Source organism: Euprymna scolopes, chromosome 22 (assembly GCF_053919585.1).
Source record: "Euprymna scolopes isolate OS-2025 chromosome 22, ASM5391958v1, whole genome shotgun sequence".
NCBI lineage: Eukaryota > Metazoa > Mollusca > Cephalopoda > Sepiida > Sepiolidae > Euprymna > Euprymna scolopes.
The window spans coordinates 110,789,889-110,806,885 of record NC_136503.1 but is presented as its reverse complement, the minus strand read 5'-3'; the positions used below and the strand labels follow the sequence as shown (position 1 = coordinate 110,806,885).

Here is a 16,997-nt window from a genome sequence, read left to right as displayed (position 1 = left end):
TTTTTTTTTTTTTGGTGCAATTTTGGCTTCAGGGAATGTTGTGGAGCTTCTTCGGCATCCAACCACTGTCCAATGTCACCGGTTGTCGTAGAGGATCCACTTCTCAACACGTCACAATCTGCTCAAGAAATTGGTTGTTTTTGTTGCGCAGAAGACTCCTCAAAACAGTTTGTGCAGCACCTATTTATCCAACATTTTTGACTTCCCTATTTGCTTTAAATGGCGATCAACTGTTGAGTGGTTGATCTAGAGTTCAACAGCAACTTATGTGGTTTTGCAAGAATTGGCTTCAATTAAGGCTTTCAAATGTTTATTAATAGCAGTTGGCTGACAGCTGCCGTCTTCATCTTCGAGGCTCTTGTCACTATTGTGAAATTTCTTAAACCACTGTTTGTCACATGTTCGTTAGCGGTTCCTGGGCCAAACATATCATTAATATCATGAGCTGTCTTGGCAGCTTTTCGGCCTAGTTTGAACTGGAACAAGAAAATAGTGCAGATTTGAATTTTGTGCATCCTGTTGAAAAGCCTACAAAAGAATGAAGAGATTGAGAGCGGTAACGAATAACACTATCCGATAGAGCGAAAAACAAGCTTCAAAATTGTGTGTGTGTTATATGAATTAATCCAGAAATCATAAAAGCAACATGGGAGAAAACTATTGTTTTTGCACCAACCTAATTGTTTTGTAGTGTAATTTAAATATTGAATCAAAATGTTAAAAAAAAATTGCAATGATGCTGTAATTTGCGTCTTATGTTACAATACAGTGATGGTTGCCTGCCATCTTCATGCTGTGTGTATCAATTGACGAAACAAATTTTACTGAGCAAACCCATTTTTCTTAATATTACAAGAAAGTATCTAACTTAAAACCGTTTAATTTTATTGAGTGTATGTATGATTGATGAAAAATATTGTTTAAACTGATGTAATAGATTAGACAAATCTTGAAATGTAGTGGGGGGGGGTATCTTAAACGATATTGTCAACTTAAATTTTTTTATTAAATGCTTTAAGAAATGGTGTTTCAAGATTTTGATTAATCAGCAAATATTTTATTTGCATCATTTGAGACAAGAAAGTCTGGAAACTATGCATTAAAAAGAATATTGCGCTTGTGGTTATTTTGAAAGGTAAGAAAATGGCTTGCAATGATGCTGTAATTTGCGTCTTATGTTACAATACAGTGATGGTTGCCTGCCATCTTCATGCTGTGTGTATCAATTGACGAAACAAATTTTACTGAGCAAACCCATTCTTATATACAAGTATTTACAGGATTCATACAGACTTGAAAAGTTCTTGAATTTGGACTTTTTCTTGAAAAAGCCTTTTTATTATTACCTTAAATCCTTGAAAATATGGAAACTTTCTTGAAAAGGCCTCGAAAATTGTATTCTTTACAAATTTGTTGAAATATTAAAAATCGAAATACTTCAAAAAAAATTTAATAGTAATAAAAATACCATCCATAATATAAATCTCACCTGTCTGTTTAAATGTTTGTATGTCTGCCTAAAACTTTCGACAGTGGTGACCAATTTTTACAATCTGTATTGTTTTGAAGCTCAACTCTTCAGACGATAAATATCGAAAAATTGGCTAAAAACATTAATTCCTTCACCCTTGACTGGGCATTTTTTTATAGGGAGGTGCTGCTTTTTTCGCAGATATTTTCGAAAGTTATTGTCTCTTTTCGATTGTCTAGCCTTAATTTAAACATTTGTTACTTTCAGTTCAGCGATGGACACAACAGCAAAGACGTCACTTTTTTCAATGTTTTCTTCCTTCGCGGTACGGGTTCAAGCCTGCCTGCCTACTATGACTTTTTTTTTCTTTTTTGCTCAATACACCTCCAAACACCTGGGCAGGGCCGGTCACCCAGGCTAGTTTTCAGTATTTTTTAAATATTGAAAATAACAATTGAAATACAATAGTTACGTATGTAACTATTTATCATGATAAAGATTCAAGATTTGTTCTCGTTTCTAATTTAATTTGGAGAAGGGGCAAGGTGGGAGGAATAGTGACGGCTGCCATAAATACCCCCCCCCCCTCCCCCAATGCTTTTCTTGTGTGAACAGGACTCTAATGGTGACACCTTCCCACTCCTTGCAAAGAAAAAGGAACAAGACATCTGCCCTTTTGGTTAGAAATTAAAAGCCATAAAATTAATATTTTAAGATGAAATAAAAAGCATTTAAAACTACAAAAAATGATGCAAGTAGTTTGCAAAGTAACTTTTATTGTCTATGGTAACATATGTTATTTAATATATTTGAAAGTAGACATTGAAATTCTTTCTGAACCCTGACTTGACTATTTGATTGCTTAAAACCGTTTAATTTTATTGAGTGTATGTTTAAAGAAAATGTTTTGTGACTGATTTGATGGAGAGGGAGATTTTTATCGAATAATTTTCTATAAAATTTTAAATGAGAAATAGTGTTTCAGGTTTTTGTTAATTGACTAAACTGAAATATTTATCATTTGCAAAGTTTGAGATGGAATATAGTCTGAAAATTTTATTACAAAGAAAATATGGGGTTTGTATTACTGTAGATTTGAAAAGTTGTCAAATAAATTAAAGTGATAAAAATCTTAGATCATTTGACAAGTTAATTACAACTAACTAGAACAATTAAAAAACATTTTTCTTTCCAAAAATAAATCCATTCTAAAACTGAATATTTTAATGTATTTTGTTATTAGAATATATAGCAAAACCAACGTTGATTAACTCTGCTTTGGTATAGATACATGGTTCGTTTTAATATTGCGTCCTGTCTAGCCGCACTGATTAACAGCAAGGTTACTGTATGTGGATGACTATAATGTTCCCTATCTTGGGTTGAGCATATTGGAAAGTGATATACAAACTGTCATTAGCATATTAAGTGATGCTCTTTGTGTAAACAAATCAAGCTTAGGCATTTGGATGATATCAAAACAGTTAATACCCTATCCGCACAGCAGCAGCCGAATAGTGTAGTGGTGAGAAGGCTTGATTGTCATTTTGGCGGTCGGGTTTTGACCCTGGCTTGAGGTAATTGCCTGTCTAGCCACACCGAGCTCTGATACAGTGAAACGGTATTGTATGTGGATGACACTAATGTGTGTGTGGCCTGCCAAGGCCCCAGGGAGACAATCAAGCCAAAAAATAAAAACTAAGCAAAATTCGTCCTTAAGTAGCAAACCTAAAGCTGACTTGCCAAGACGGACACACTCATACACCCACAAATGTAGGCAAATTTGGTCATATTTTACTAGTTTGAAAATATAGGTTCTTCTTTTTTTTTTAAATTGTCTTAAAATTTTAACCAAGAATAGTATTATAATCTTCCAAAAAGCCTGCAAATTTTCATGTTTTGTCCCATATATCCAAAGATATGAGCATTTCAATATTCAATTTGGCACATACATTATATATATATATATATATATATATATATATGAATGGAAATGTATAAAAGCTTATAACTTTTTATTTGTTTTCAATTGGTGACGTGCAGGAATACAAAATATGAAAAAAGATTAAACTTTTTTACAGGTACCTAATTTTCGACCGATCCTTCAGTCTTCATCGGTGTGGTGAAAGTATGAGCATAAAAGGGGAATGAAAAAGGAAGGAGGTATAGCCAATGAGAAGATGCCACGTCAGCTTTAAATATATACACATAAGTACACACATGCACACAGTACATATACACATAAACAAAAAAATTAAGCAGTAAATATATATATATATATATATATACACACACACACACACACACACACACACACACTTCAGAATAAAATTATCTATCAACTGGTATTGAAACCTGTGATTGTCTTACAAAATATTATTGGCAGTAATAGTCTGAGTACTATCCCATCTAAATAAAAATTGCTCGATATACAAGATAGAGCAAATCGAATTTTAGTCATTCAATAAATTTTAAAATTTATGATGGTTAATTTCAAATCAAAAGATTTATAATTCTATGTAAGACAAAGAATACATTTGAAATATAACTCCTTATCCTATAGGATTTCCATCTCTACCATCTCTTCAGCCTGTCTACTGAAAGCGGTTTTATTTTATAAACAATTTGAAGTTATTTTGGAGTGGAATTTGAAGCTCGTTCTATAATTATAAAAATATTAAATATATTATGATTATTAATAAATAGACCCACTGGACCTATATAAAAAAAAAAAAAAAATTTGTCGAGCTCCTTATGGGGGGCGTGCAATAAGTAATGCCCCTGACCCACTTCCAGTTGTCTGATCTAGCTGAAATTTGCATGTGCAATGATTTATATCTCTACGGGTTATGTGGCAAATTACAGCTCTGAACTAATTGTGGTTTCTGTTTTACAGGTGTTTGAACCGAGTCAGGTGTGAAATGGAGCCTGTTGAATGTCGAGCAGTGATCCGGTTTTTGTATTTAAAAGGACGCACACCACAGGAGACTTTTGATGAACGGTTTTTGTATTTAAAAGGACGCACACCACAGGAGACTTTTGATGAAATGAAAGAAACTTATGGTGATAATGCCCCATTATATGACCTTGTAAAACGCTGGCATCATGAATTCAGACATGGCTGGGAGTCTGTAGAAACAGCTCCCAGACCTGCCCCATCTCCGCCATTGATGAGGCATCTGTCCGTTAAGTTGAGGCTGCCATTTCGGAATCGGCGCATTACTATTTGCCAAATAGCCCAAGATGTCAAGATTAGTACAGGGTCTGTGGAAACTATCATTAATGACCATATGCATATGGTGTTTGCCAGATGGATTCCCAGGTTGCTCACACCATTCCAAAAGCGGGAACACGTCGAGTTCTTGAAGATGAATTTGGAGATGTGCCAAGAAGATGAGTCAAAGTTTTTCAAAAGACTGATTATACAGGATGAAACCTGGGTCCATCACTATGATCCAGAGACCAAAGCCCAATCAATACAGTGGAAGCACTTGGACTCACCACCTCGAAGAAGGCAAGGGTGCAGCCCTCCACTGGCAAGGTCATGCTCACAGTCTTCTGGGACCAGGACGTAGTGATGAGATTTCCTGGCAGAGGTACCACAATTACAGGAGCCTATTATGCTTCACTTTTGAGGAAATTAAGGGAAGCTATCAAAATCAAGATGCGGGGCAAGATCAGTAAAGGTACCCTCCTCCTGCAAGACAACGCTCCGGTCCACAACTCGCATGTCGCCAGATCAGAAGCACGGGCATGTGGTTATGAAAATTACCCCATCCTCCCTACTCTCCTGACCTTGCACCCTCTGACTTTCACCTCTTCCCAGCCATGAAATTGTTTTTGAAAGGAAAGCGTTTCTCAGATGATGCAGCCTTGATTTCTGAAGTCACGTTGTGGTTGGAGGACCAACCTGGGGTGTTCTACAAAAACGGTCTCCAGAGCTGCATCAAACGATGGGAGAAATGCATAACTCTGGGTGGTTCCTATGTAGAGAAGGACTAATAACTTTACCAAGTTTCGTTGTTCTACTACTATGGGAAGTGGGTCAGGGGCATTACTTATTGCACACCCCTCGTATATAAACAAAGAAACCAGGAAAATGCCTACTTCGGACTATTACGTTGTGATGTGGATTACTCAACATACAGATTGGATTACTTTACCACACTTCTATCAAAGACATTCACTTTGGATTTTACCATACAATTTGGATGTGAATTTTTATATCCTTTTTATTAACTTCCTTTACTCTGATATTTGAATACTTAAAAAAACTTTTAATTATGATTTCCCATGTCTCACTGACTTTAGCAAATAAGGTGTAAACCATAATTATTTGCTCATATTTTCTCATCGGAATCAAGTCTCCCTTTATTTCAAATCATTTAAAACCATAGCAAGTTTTAGTCTGCTCTCCATCAAGGCCAGAAGTTTTTGGGGAAGTATCAGATATTTTGTAATTTATATGCAAAACATGGAAAACTAATGACTATGATTGAAACATTGATAAAGGTGCAGTATCTTGCCACTCTGAAAAATTCTTTTAAAATTACTATTACAGGTTTTTGAAGGTGTTGAAAACTATATGCATATATCTATACTCATAGCCAAATTGAATATTAAAATGCTCATATCTTTGGTCTATGTGACGAAACATGAAAATTTATAGGCCTTTTGAAGATTGATACTATCCTATGGTTAATTTTATGACAATTGGTAAAAAAGAACTTATATTTTCAAACCAGTAAAATATGCACAAATTTACCTACATTTGTGTATAGCGTGCTGGCAAGCCAGCTTTCGTTTTGCTGCGTGAGATGAATTTTATTTATTTTTTTTTAATTGTCTCCTGTGTGGCCTTAGATTAACACCTAATATACATGCATTTTATTATATATATAAACATACATGCATTTTAGTTTGTTGGAAGGACTTTTTCTTACCCCACTGTTAAAATTTTTTCAGTTCAGAAACAACTCTAAAATTGCAAACATACATGGATTGATCATAACGTTTTAATAAAATGTCAGCTTTTGTATTAAATTTCAAGCCTTGAAAAACTTGGGGGGGGGTGCAGGTCTATCTACGTAAATTTCTGCATAAAATTAAAAATGGCAGGTCTCTAAAATATATTGAAATCAACAAGACTGTCTCAGCGTCGATAAAAATACTTTCACTTAAATTAGACATTTTCATAATTTATCTTAGTTCTACAAGCTGATTAGGACTTTTCTTTTTACAAAATGGAATCTATTGAAAGATAAATATTGGAATTAAGTTTGAGACTATTCTGAAAGAAGTTATCAAAAATAATTGCTTGCAATGATGCTGTAATTTGCGCCTTATGCTAAAATGCAGTGATGGTTGCCTACCATCTATTCGCTGTGTGTATCAGTTGACGAAACAAACTTTACTGAGCAAATTTTTAAATACTTTATTTTAAATTTTGTTTATTGCTTTCGATTTGAACAGTTAAGATGTTTAGACTTTTAAAATTGAGATGAGTTCACATGTATTTTTCGTATCAAACTTTTGAAAGGCTTTTTTCTTCTAAATCTATATTTTGTTTGTTCTTTACACTTTAAAAACGGCCAAATACAATTTTTGACTCTCAAAGTGCTCTGAAGCAGGAAAAATTCAAGAAATTTAGCTTAAATGGGCTAATCTGTCAATGCTAGACAAGAATGAGTGGCCTCTCTAGCCTCGTTTTTGAATGTGATCATTGTTGTAATGGTGTAAGAAAGGAACTCTTAATTTAGATGTGCAGTGGTTCCTCACGATAGAAAGTGAAATCTTGCATAAAAAAGGAACATTCAAAAGAAATGGGTAAAAAAAAAACATTGTCAAGAAGTGCTGGGCTTAAAAAGTAAAAGATTATTTCTTACAATGTGATTGTATTTGTATTAAATTATGTATCTCAATATAACTTTCAGAGTATTAGTACTTATTAATTTATCTCATTTGTGTCAGTTTCATATTTGAAATACAATGGACACTATTTTCATAGAAATATCAACTCATATTTCTATTCAACAAAAAAAGTATTTCAATTTAAAAAAAGATGTCTGATTCTATTATTGAAAAATTCAAATGTATTACAAAAATAATATAAAATCCTAATATCAATGACATTTTAAAAATGTAACGATTAATGGTGTCTTTCTCGGAAACCAATACACAAGTATCAAAAGGTTTCATTGGATAAAACTTATTTTTAGTAGTTGTATTTATCCTTCCGATTTATCGGAGAGGGACCTACGTTTTCAGTGGCTTCCGTGCATCCATTATTCTGGGCGATTGCCAGATAACCGTCCATTAGTTTTTCCTGAAATTTTGCCACAAATTGTATTTCATTAAACAGTAAAAAATAAAAAAATAAATGAAAATTGAAAATTCCCGTTGCGTTCCCAGGGGCTCAAAAAAGAGGTAAAAAATGACACGTTTTGCCTTATAACTTTTAATCCATCCATTAGATTTTTATGAAACTTGGCCAAAATCTGGAGCCCATTGTTCTTATATCAAGTATGAGTGATCCTGGCAAAATTCTTTGTGGCTCTCTTTTTCATATTTCTCAACAAAAACTTTAAGGCCTGAAATTGCACTGTTATCCATTTACAATGGGATTCGGTGTCCCCGGGGGTTCAAAAGAGGTCTAAAGTTCATTCATTATAGACTTTGTACATGCTCTCTTATAGAAAGTAACCATTATTTGTTTAGACTGAAACAAGCCTCTCCCTTCTCACCTGTACGTAACATTTGGTAGATAACTTGCTACATTATAGTAGCAGCTGAATTGTCGGACAAGTCAGATAGTAAAAATTTGTGTACCAAATTTTGTTAAATTGCTGAAAATTTTACTTATGGTCATATATGCATAATTATTAACCATGTCTTTCTCTCTTTGCAGGTTTTATAGCCACAACTCTAGTTTTGTTCATGGTGGGGTCGAGAAGGCTGGTGAAGAACAACAACCTGTTATGGGACAAATTGTAAGTTGATTAAAATTTTTATTTTACCCTAAACTTTTTTGAGTACCACTCTTACAATTTTGATCATGCAATTGTATTCATTAAAAGTTTTCACTTGAATTGATCTGTGGAAGGATTTAACAGCTTAGTTGATTATTTCATTGGTATACACTTAGCAACAAATGATAAATTGTATTCCTCACACCTTATACCTTATTCTTTTGGTCATCCCTTAATAATATATCTGGAAACTTGGCTTTGTAAATTTCCCTTTTTTGCATCTGGATACATATCTTTATTCACTTAACCTTTTATCCACTCGTTTCTGCTTTTCTTAAAGATGCTTCTCAATTTCCTCATTCCACCATAGTGTCCCTGCTTGGAAGATTGGGGGGGGGGGGGTTCTCCTATCCACCCACAAGTCTGGTCTCTTATCTTTAATGTATCTTTTAGCATCTTTCTGAAATGAATCTTGTGGCCGAACATTCCATTATTTGATCTCTAAACTCTCATTTTATGTATTTTTCCATTCAATCTCTACACATTTTCCCTGTGAATAGACTTTCTTTACTTCGTGAATTTTGTTCAGCATGAAATTTGAAAGAAGCAGTTTTTGTTGTATCATGATTTCTTTGGCAGGTATTATTTTCATGTCAATTTGTTGTCTTGCTTAATCGCTGCTTAACCATTTGAGTAGGAAGGGGATCTTAAGTTAGCAGTCTCGTAACTCTCTTTTGTCCTTTAGTTCTCACATTCCATGTGCGATGTTTCTGGCAAAGAAAGTATTGCTGTTTTCAGAGTTCAAATCTATCCAGCTAACACTTGTTCTTGACTAGTTTTTAACTTTGAAGTAATGTACTTTTTTGGCTCCTTTCATCAAGTTGCTTCATGCTTTGTCTTTAGTGACCCCCTCTCAAGTAACCAAATGACCTACCATTTTTCGTAAAAATGATGTTTGCGGCAAACAAGTCCATTGCAAAACCAAATTCTAAAATTCCTTCTCTTGTATTATCACTATACCCATTCCTAATATGAACACCCCTCAAAATTGCCAGAGGTCTTTTCAAACATGATCATTGGAATTTTCTGCCACAGTGCTTATTTTCCCCCTCCGTTAATGCAATAAAGTCTGTCATAAAATTCATCTTTTGAATTGTTCACTCAACCCACATCCTGGTACAGTAACAAATATAACTGAACAAATAAATTAGATGAGCATAGATGAAATGCAGTTTGGTTTTATGCCTGGGCAAAGTATTGCTATTGCTACATTTATTCTAGTGCAAATACAAACAAAATATATAAGAACATGTTTTTTTTTTTTTTTTTTCAAGTAATGTACAAAGATGTTCAATTATGTTAGAATTAACGTCACATTTAATGATAAAGAATTTCTGTACTGAATTTGCATTTCATTTGTCTTGATATTGTCCAAAGAGTTTGATAGTTGTTTAGAAGAATACTTTAATTTGATACTTGCCTTTAAAATAATTTTAAGTTAGAGTTGGAAGAATACTATAGAAAGTAAGTCTGCAAGTGAGTGTTACCAATACCAAAGTTATGATTATTAGTTGTCGGGGAAACCTCTAAAACAGGGAAATTTGCCCTGGTTTGTGTTATGAGTTTGGTACAATTCGTTCTTTTATGATAGTTATAGGCATTGAGTACACAAAAAGTCTATTGGAATTAATTGTACGTTGAGAGTATAATTTGTCTAAAGCGATGTTAATGGATCAGAGGGTTTTTTTTTTTTTTATTATATTATATTATATACCTTTTTGGGGGCACAAAAAGGAATAGTGCTAATGTGATGGCAAGAATGGGCGAATGGAAGGAATAAGTTTAGGAAACTTCTACCATTAACATCTAGAAGTGCTTACACTTGGGGAAGAGTCTATCAGACATGGGTATGTAGGGTGATCACTAGACAGGAAACCTAGCCAATGAGTGTTTAGGAAATGTTGCTGAAGAGAAATGATACGATGTGTATATAATGATGACTAGCTTAACTCTATGAGGAAGATTAAGTCTGTACAATATAGATTTATAAAACGCTGATGGCATGTCTATAATAAAAAAAATGAATGACTATTTTGTAAATGTAGAACAACTAAATGATCAGAGTGGACTTGAGTTTGTCTTTTTTTTCTTTTCTACTTCCAGTTTGTTTAGTGTAATTCTTGATAATGTATAACTAGGATGAGTTTCTTACGTAATTTGGTACTTCTGCAGTTGAAAGCCCGTTTTTCCGGGAGTCTTGCTCAGCAATGTTCAGCAGACAATAAAAACCGCCGGATTATACTGAGCGAACAGAAGTCAATAAAAAAGGAAAGAAACTAAAACAACCTACCATAATAATTTCATAAATTTTACTGTTTTAATTTATGCCAACTGTTTTCTAATTTGGAGAGGGAGGGGATAAGTTTTGATTTCTTTGAATTAGTGAATTTTTTTTTTTTTAATTTTTATTTTGTGAATGGGAAGTTATTTTGGTATTTTAAGACCTGTCTCAGCGTATTATAAACACCCCCAACCTCTCCATGTTACAGAACAGCTTTCGGAATAACCCCCCCCCCCCATTTTTGTTTTTTAATTATTCAACTCAAATTACTTAAGTAAAAGGGATACTCCCTAGTTTATACACCAGCAAGAATTCTGCTAAAAACAAAGCGAAGTAGAAAATGATAAAAAAAAAATTTTTTTACAGAATATTTGGAAAATTTGATACCAGGCCAAAAAAACGGGGGGGGGGGGGGTCATCCACTTTGTCTATTCCCTAAATTAGTTTAATTCGTCACAATATCGCATTTTTTTTTTTTTTTTTTTTTTTTTTTTTTTTTATGAATAAGCCGATCAAAGATAAATTAGTTTGAGGGGCTACTTTCTAAGTGTTCCAGCATATGTTAAACTGAATGCTTATTGAACTTTTTGACAACAATACTGTTGGGGGGAAAAAATGCTTTGTGATTGCGTAAAATTGATTTCTTTTCATAGTTAATCTTAAAAGTAGAATTTTGCAAAAGACCTCACCCCCTTTTCTTTTTCATAACATATTGTATCAGATTTGCCCGTGAATTTTGTATAATCGCAATAATTTTACACAATTATACATGTTTGGTAAAGAGTTCATTTGCAAATTAACACTGAGTAGGAAGTTTTTATTTTTCTTGTTTCCTAAAGTTCAATTTTTTAATCTGTTGAATCTATCTAAATATGTTCTTTGAATTATTCACTCTTATTATGAATTTTTAAAGGTAGATTTTTTTTTTTTTTTTACAACTAAGAAAAATATTGAAATGGCTGATCACAATTACATTCTAATAGCATTAATTTTATAAGATTTTAAAATTTCCTTTTGATTTTACTAAATATTTTTTTTTTTTTTTTTTTTTTTTTTAATTAATAGAAAAATCTGAAAGTTAGAATACATGCATACTCTTGAAATTAATTAATTTGATTATAATTAGCAGGGCCCATGGAAAATCCACCCTGAGAACTATATTTAATCAATGGATATGTTTTGATAAAGCTGATATTTTTCTGAATAATGCTAAAAATAGATTTTTTGGACAGAAAAACCAATAACATGCAAATATTAAAATCTGTGTTTTTTAAACTAACAGGACCTCTATATTGGTGTTGCCTGATGGAAAGATGGCGCCATGCCAGAACAGATTTGTTAAAAGAACTCTATCTCAAAAACCAGTATAATTATGTAGTGCATTATATCATAGATTACGCTAATTTTGTTGTCTGATTGAGGTCACCATAATAGAAGGCAATGTTAAAAAGCATGTTAATTAACGTATAAGAAAATCGTTGAGGAAATACTTTAAGCAATTGTGAAACAGTAAACAAATGTAAAAATGTATGTTAACTTTATAAAAATGTGCATGGAATCTCTCTCGCTCTCATATATTAATGAATATGCAATGTTTACAAAGACATTTCAATTGCTTCTAAAACCATTAATTCTGGGGATAAAGGTTATTGCATGTACAAATCGTTAGTATTGGATATTTGATAGGGTGTCTTAAGAGAGCAGTTTGTCAGGAATTTGTTCATGTTGGACTTGAAGACGTCGAAGTTGTAGTAGGGTGAGAAACAGGCAAACGGAAGAGTTCCACAGAGAAATTCTTTTAGACTGAGGTAAATTTTTGTTTTGAAGTGATTAGTAATGACCTGGAATGAAAACTCACAGCCGGATTGGTAATCAATGTAAGGAAAAAAAAAAATAACTAAATCTCTTAAAAATAAATGAGGCAGATGGGTTACGGTTGTACAAAAAAACGTTCATAATGCCTCCTTGCATGACCTACACACACGAATACAGTAAAGTAATGGGAGAAAAAAATATATTTACAAAGTAATATTATTCCTAAAACAAATGAAATCCTTCTAGACAGTAGTTTTTATACATTGGTTGATAAGTCAAGAGATGACCGGTAGTAAGAAATGTCAAAAAAAAAAAAAAAAAAGCATGAAAAGAATGTTAATCAATGGTTCCGGTGTGCTTCAATGAATGAGAAATCCTTGAGGGGTTGTAGAAGTTGAAAACAGTAGAAACTAAGACAAATAATCATTAGAATTAGTGTAACCATAATTTTGACAAGAATAATAACAGAATAAAAATACTAAGTATATTGTTAATATGACCACTACTACTACAAATAAAAACAAAAAAAATTAGAAATTGAAACTAAGATCAAATAAGAAAGATGAAATAACTGACATGTGCAAACTTGAAATTTTTATTTCAAACAAGACATTTTTCATTCAACAGAAGTTCACTTTGTTTCGCATGTTAAGTGGTGACTCGCCCTAACGACCATAACAATTAAAAAAAAAAAAACGCAAAATATCACAAACCGGTGTTTGTGTTTAGTTTTAATTGAATTTTGAAGTCTTTAAACTGCCAAGCTAAACATAAATATCAAAGTAAAGATTCCTGATTTTAGCATCTTATTGTATACTAATGCAGAGTATATATCGTGGTGAAACAGTAACGGTATTGTATAGAAACCTGTTCTTAATATGGCGAAGCAGAGTACATCAAAAAGGGAAAAGTATTCTGTAATTGTGACTAAAAACGGTATAAAGCAAAAGATAGCGTTAAAATTTTAGTTGATTGGGAAACTGCTGAAAGTTTGTCAGTATCTAAAGCGAATCGTTGCGTTACTTGGTCGCCGAAGCAGATTTGTATGGTAGGTAATCACCACAAAATAGTTTTTGTAACATTTTACCACTGTAAGCAAACCAAAAAAGAAAATTCAGTGTATTCATGTTTGTCTGGACCTCCTTAAAAAGTAGCGGAACTGATTGTATTTGTGTCTGACTCTCTTTGGCCGTGTAAACAAAGAATATAGAATGAAAGTGTATGAAATAAGTAAGCCGGTGTTTACCTCTGTTCAACTGGGCATTGATTGTCTTAGATGAATTTCCAGAATGGTGGCTTCCTTTTTCTGCAGGAAAGAAACGGATGAATTTGTTTGTTAGTTAATGCCATCTTGTTTACTTTATAGCTGTTTGAAAAATATCGTAAACAGATATTCTTGTCCAGGGTTGCCAGATTGGCCTTTTTAAGGCCAAATTTCCAATTTGGACTTTTTTTTAATTTTTTTTTTTAAGCAGTTTGAATAATTGTTTGGTCATCTTAAGAGCATCGTAATGTACAAAATAAAGAAGGAATATGCATAATATTATAGATTGATTAAACATTTTTATCTTTTTAATTTATAAATCAATATAAATTTGCATATACATTTTTTTCATGTTAATGATAAACCTTCCCCGAAAAGGTAATAAAATTTTTTATAAATACACATAAATGAGCCATAGTTTTACACATGTAAATATTTCTTAAATCTGAAATTTCTTTATTTGTATTTTCCTTTTATTTAGAAAACTTGAATTTTTATTAAAAAATAAATTTTAATTAAGAATTATGTAGCATTTAGAGTATTCTGAACGCTTTTCTATGTAGCGATAATGTATTTCAATTTGATATTAGACATAATATGGGTACATTCAATTTTTGTATATTTGCATTTGCCTGATAAAAACATGGATCATAAAAAATTCTTTACATCATCAACGCTCTGATCTCCATCTGGCATCAATTGAAATGGATGGCTCTTGTCTTGGGGAGGTCCCATGTTTTGACAAGCTTCTGGATTTGCCTCTTACTCCTGATCTGAAATGGAACACGTACATCAAGTCTGTTGCCAAGGTTGCTGGGAAAATGGTGGGATCCTTCTACTGCTCTAGAAGATATCTCACTACTGATGCAATTCTTCATCAGTATAAAAGCTAAGTACGTCCAATGATGGAGTACTGCTGCCACACCTGGGCAGGAGCTGCTAAAAACAGCCTATCCTGCCTTGACAGAGTACAAAATAGACTTTGTGGCTTAGTGTGGGGGGGGGTGACCTTTTCTCTTCCCTGCAGCCTCTCTCACACAGAAGAGATGTTGCAAGCCTGTCTTTGTTTTATTGTTATTTCCATGGCAAGTGCTCGTCTGAGCTCCAATCTCTGCCCCCCTCCCTTACCAATCTTTCACGATAAACACCCGTCTAGCTGAAACCACTGTCAATAATTTTCCCCACTCTTTATCCGTGCCTAAATCAAAACATAGATTCCATGAACAAAGTTTTTTTCTTAGAAGCGCACGCCTGTGGAACTCTGTTCCATTTGCTTGTTTCCCATCTGACTACAACTTGGATGTCTTCAAGTCCAACATAAACAAATTCCTGATGAACTGCCCCCTTAAGACACTCTATCAAATCTCCAATACTAACGATTATTACGATACTATGCCATTGATTACTGTACACACAATAACCCTTATCCCCGAGTGGCTTCCGGGTCTTGATACGTGGTGACCTCCATGTAAAAAAAAAAAAAAAAATTCTCACTATTAAAACAAAAATATTAACTGCTCAAAAGGTAATATAGAAACATTGCCTGGGTTTAATAAACAAAGCTGTTCAGTTTTAACCTTGTGCCATACATGTAGAAAATAAAGTTGTCATTACAAAAAAAAACAACTCTTAGATCACTGCGTGTTTTTTCAATACTTGTTTTTTCAGTGATCCTTTCTGACGACAATGATGTGCTGCCTAGTAGTTCTTTCATATCTCAAAAAAAGGATAAAAACATGAAAGACATGAGGTCTTTTGTTCCAAATTAGTGACCAGCAGGAGGAAGGGTGGTGGATAGGTTGATAAACATGTTTAATCTTATCTTTGCGGCACTTTTTTAACCTATAAGTTGATACTTTTAGTGCTTCTACCAAACTATTCACTTGCTCTCTTTAAGCCATGTGACAATTTCTATAGTATTATAAACGAGTTTAACAAGTTGACACTGACTAAACTTTGATTTCTTGTTTTCAACTAGCCAATTTATGGAGCAAGTCTACTCACTCAGTGTGAATAGATGTTTCTTACAATAGAAGTAACATGTGGACATTATAAAGTGTATTTTCAATTTTATAATGAAATGCCTTGCTTTTAAAGGAATCCATAAAAATTCTGAAAAATAAGATGCACACTAGTATTATTTCATTAGATCTTGTTTTCTGATCAATGGTGTATGGCTGAAATGTGATATATTGCCATTGGTAATCTCTGATCTAGACTGTAGCAATGTTTTGTTCTGAGTATTGGCTGTTAAAGGAGAAAAGAAGAAAATATAGGCAAAGGTACGAACAAAATTGAAGAAAATCATCTGTTTAGGTCTTTATTTTAATTTACAATATTGAACAATATCGCAACATCCAAGATTAGATGTGACTCCTTTTCAAGGAGTCTGCGCTCCAACCTTCTAGAGGTTGGAAACCATCTATAGATCAAATCCAACTTGTGTGAAACTAGCATTGGCTCATAGTTCTATCAATAATACAGGATTATAGGTTACTAGTAGGGAGACCCAATGTTGCCCGGGATTGAATGATCAATGAATATTTTACACTCCTATATTTTTGTCATCGAAATCTGAAATCGCCCGGAAGAAAGCTTCACAGTCCTCCATGTAGTAACTTAGTCCAAAACGTTATTCTACATTGCACTCTAGAGAACCTATTTCTTTTATAAAATTATTTTATATAAATTTCTTTGCACTTAACAAAAAAAAAAAACATTAAAAAATTTACGTGCAGAATTTGAACCTACAAACGTCATGTAAAAAAAAAAAAAAAAATTTTCCACGGCCCATTGTTCTATCGTTGCTAAGCGATGACATCAAGACTTCACCAACGATAAATTAAAAGGGTTTCGATTATCAGTAATTATTGGGAGTGTTCCGAGACAAAACTTAACCAAGATCACTCCCAGACTTATACACTCATTTTCTGTAAATTTAAAAATCTTTTCAGCTGTTTCGGCGTATATAAGGAACGAACTCCCACACAGTTGCATTTATATAATTGTAGAGATTCCAACCTTAAAGCCTGACCATCATAGACATGGAATCTGTTGTTGTATGGAATGGCTTTTTGATGAACATTGGGTTGCCATTTCTGTTTGTCACTCTTGTACACATCACCTCGTTCATCCTTG

General features: G+C 33.2%; 1 protein-coding gene and 3 non-coding genes across 11 annotated transcripts in view; all 4 read left to right on the top strand.

The window, feature by feature from the left end:
* LOC145243641 (ras GTPase-activating protein-binding protein 2-like) overlaps window positions 1-16,997 on the top strand; it is a 70,275-nt gene that overhangs the window by 26,267 nt on the left and 27,011 nt on the right. For all 8 annotated transcript variants that reach the window (XM_080106670.1, XM_080106666.1, XM_080106664.1 and 5 more), the window contains exon 3: window positions 8,379-8,460. In XM_080106670.1, the coding sequence (XP_079962796.1) occupies window positions 8,379-8,460 (82 nt within the window). The remainder of the gene's footprint in view (window positions 1-8,378; window positions 8,461-16,997) is intronic.
* On the top strand, window positions 730-831 carry LOC145244217 (small nucleolar RNA SNORD16). The gene has a single exon (XR_013862996.1). It is a non-coding gene; the product is annotated as a small nucleolar RNA SNORD16 (small nucleolar RNA).
* Window positions 1,150-1,251, top strand: LOC145244216 (small nucleolar RNA SNORD16). The gene has a single exon (XR_013862995.1). It is a non-coding gene; the product is annotated as a small nucleolar RNA SNORD16 (small nucleolar RNA).
* On the top strand, window positions 6,790-6,891 carry LOC145244221 (small nucleolar RNA SNORD16). Its single transcript, XR_013862999.1, has one exon. It is a non-coding gene; the product is annotated as a small nucleolar RNA SNORD16 (small nucleolar RNA).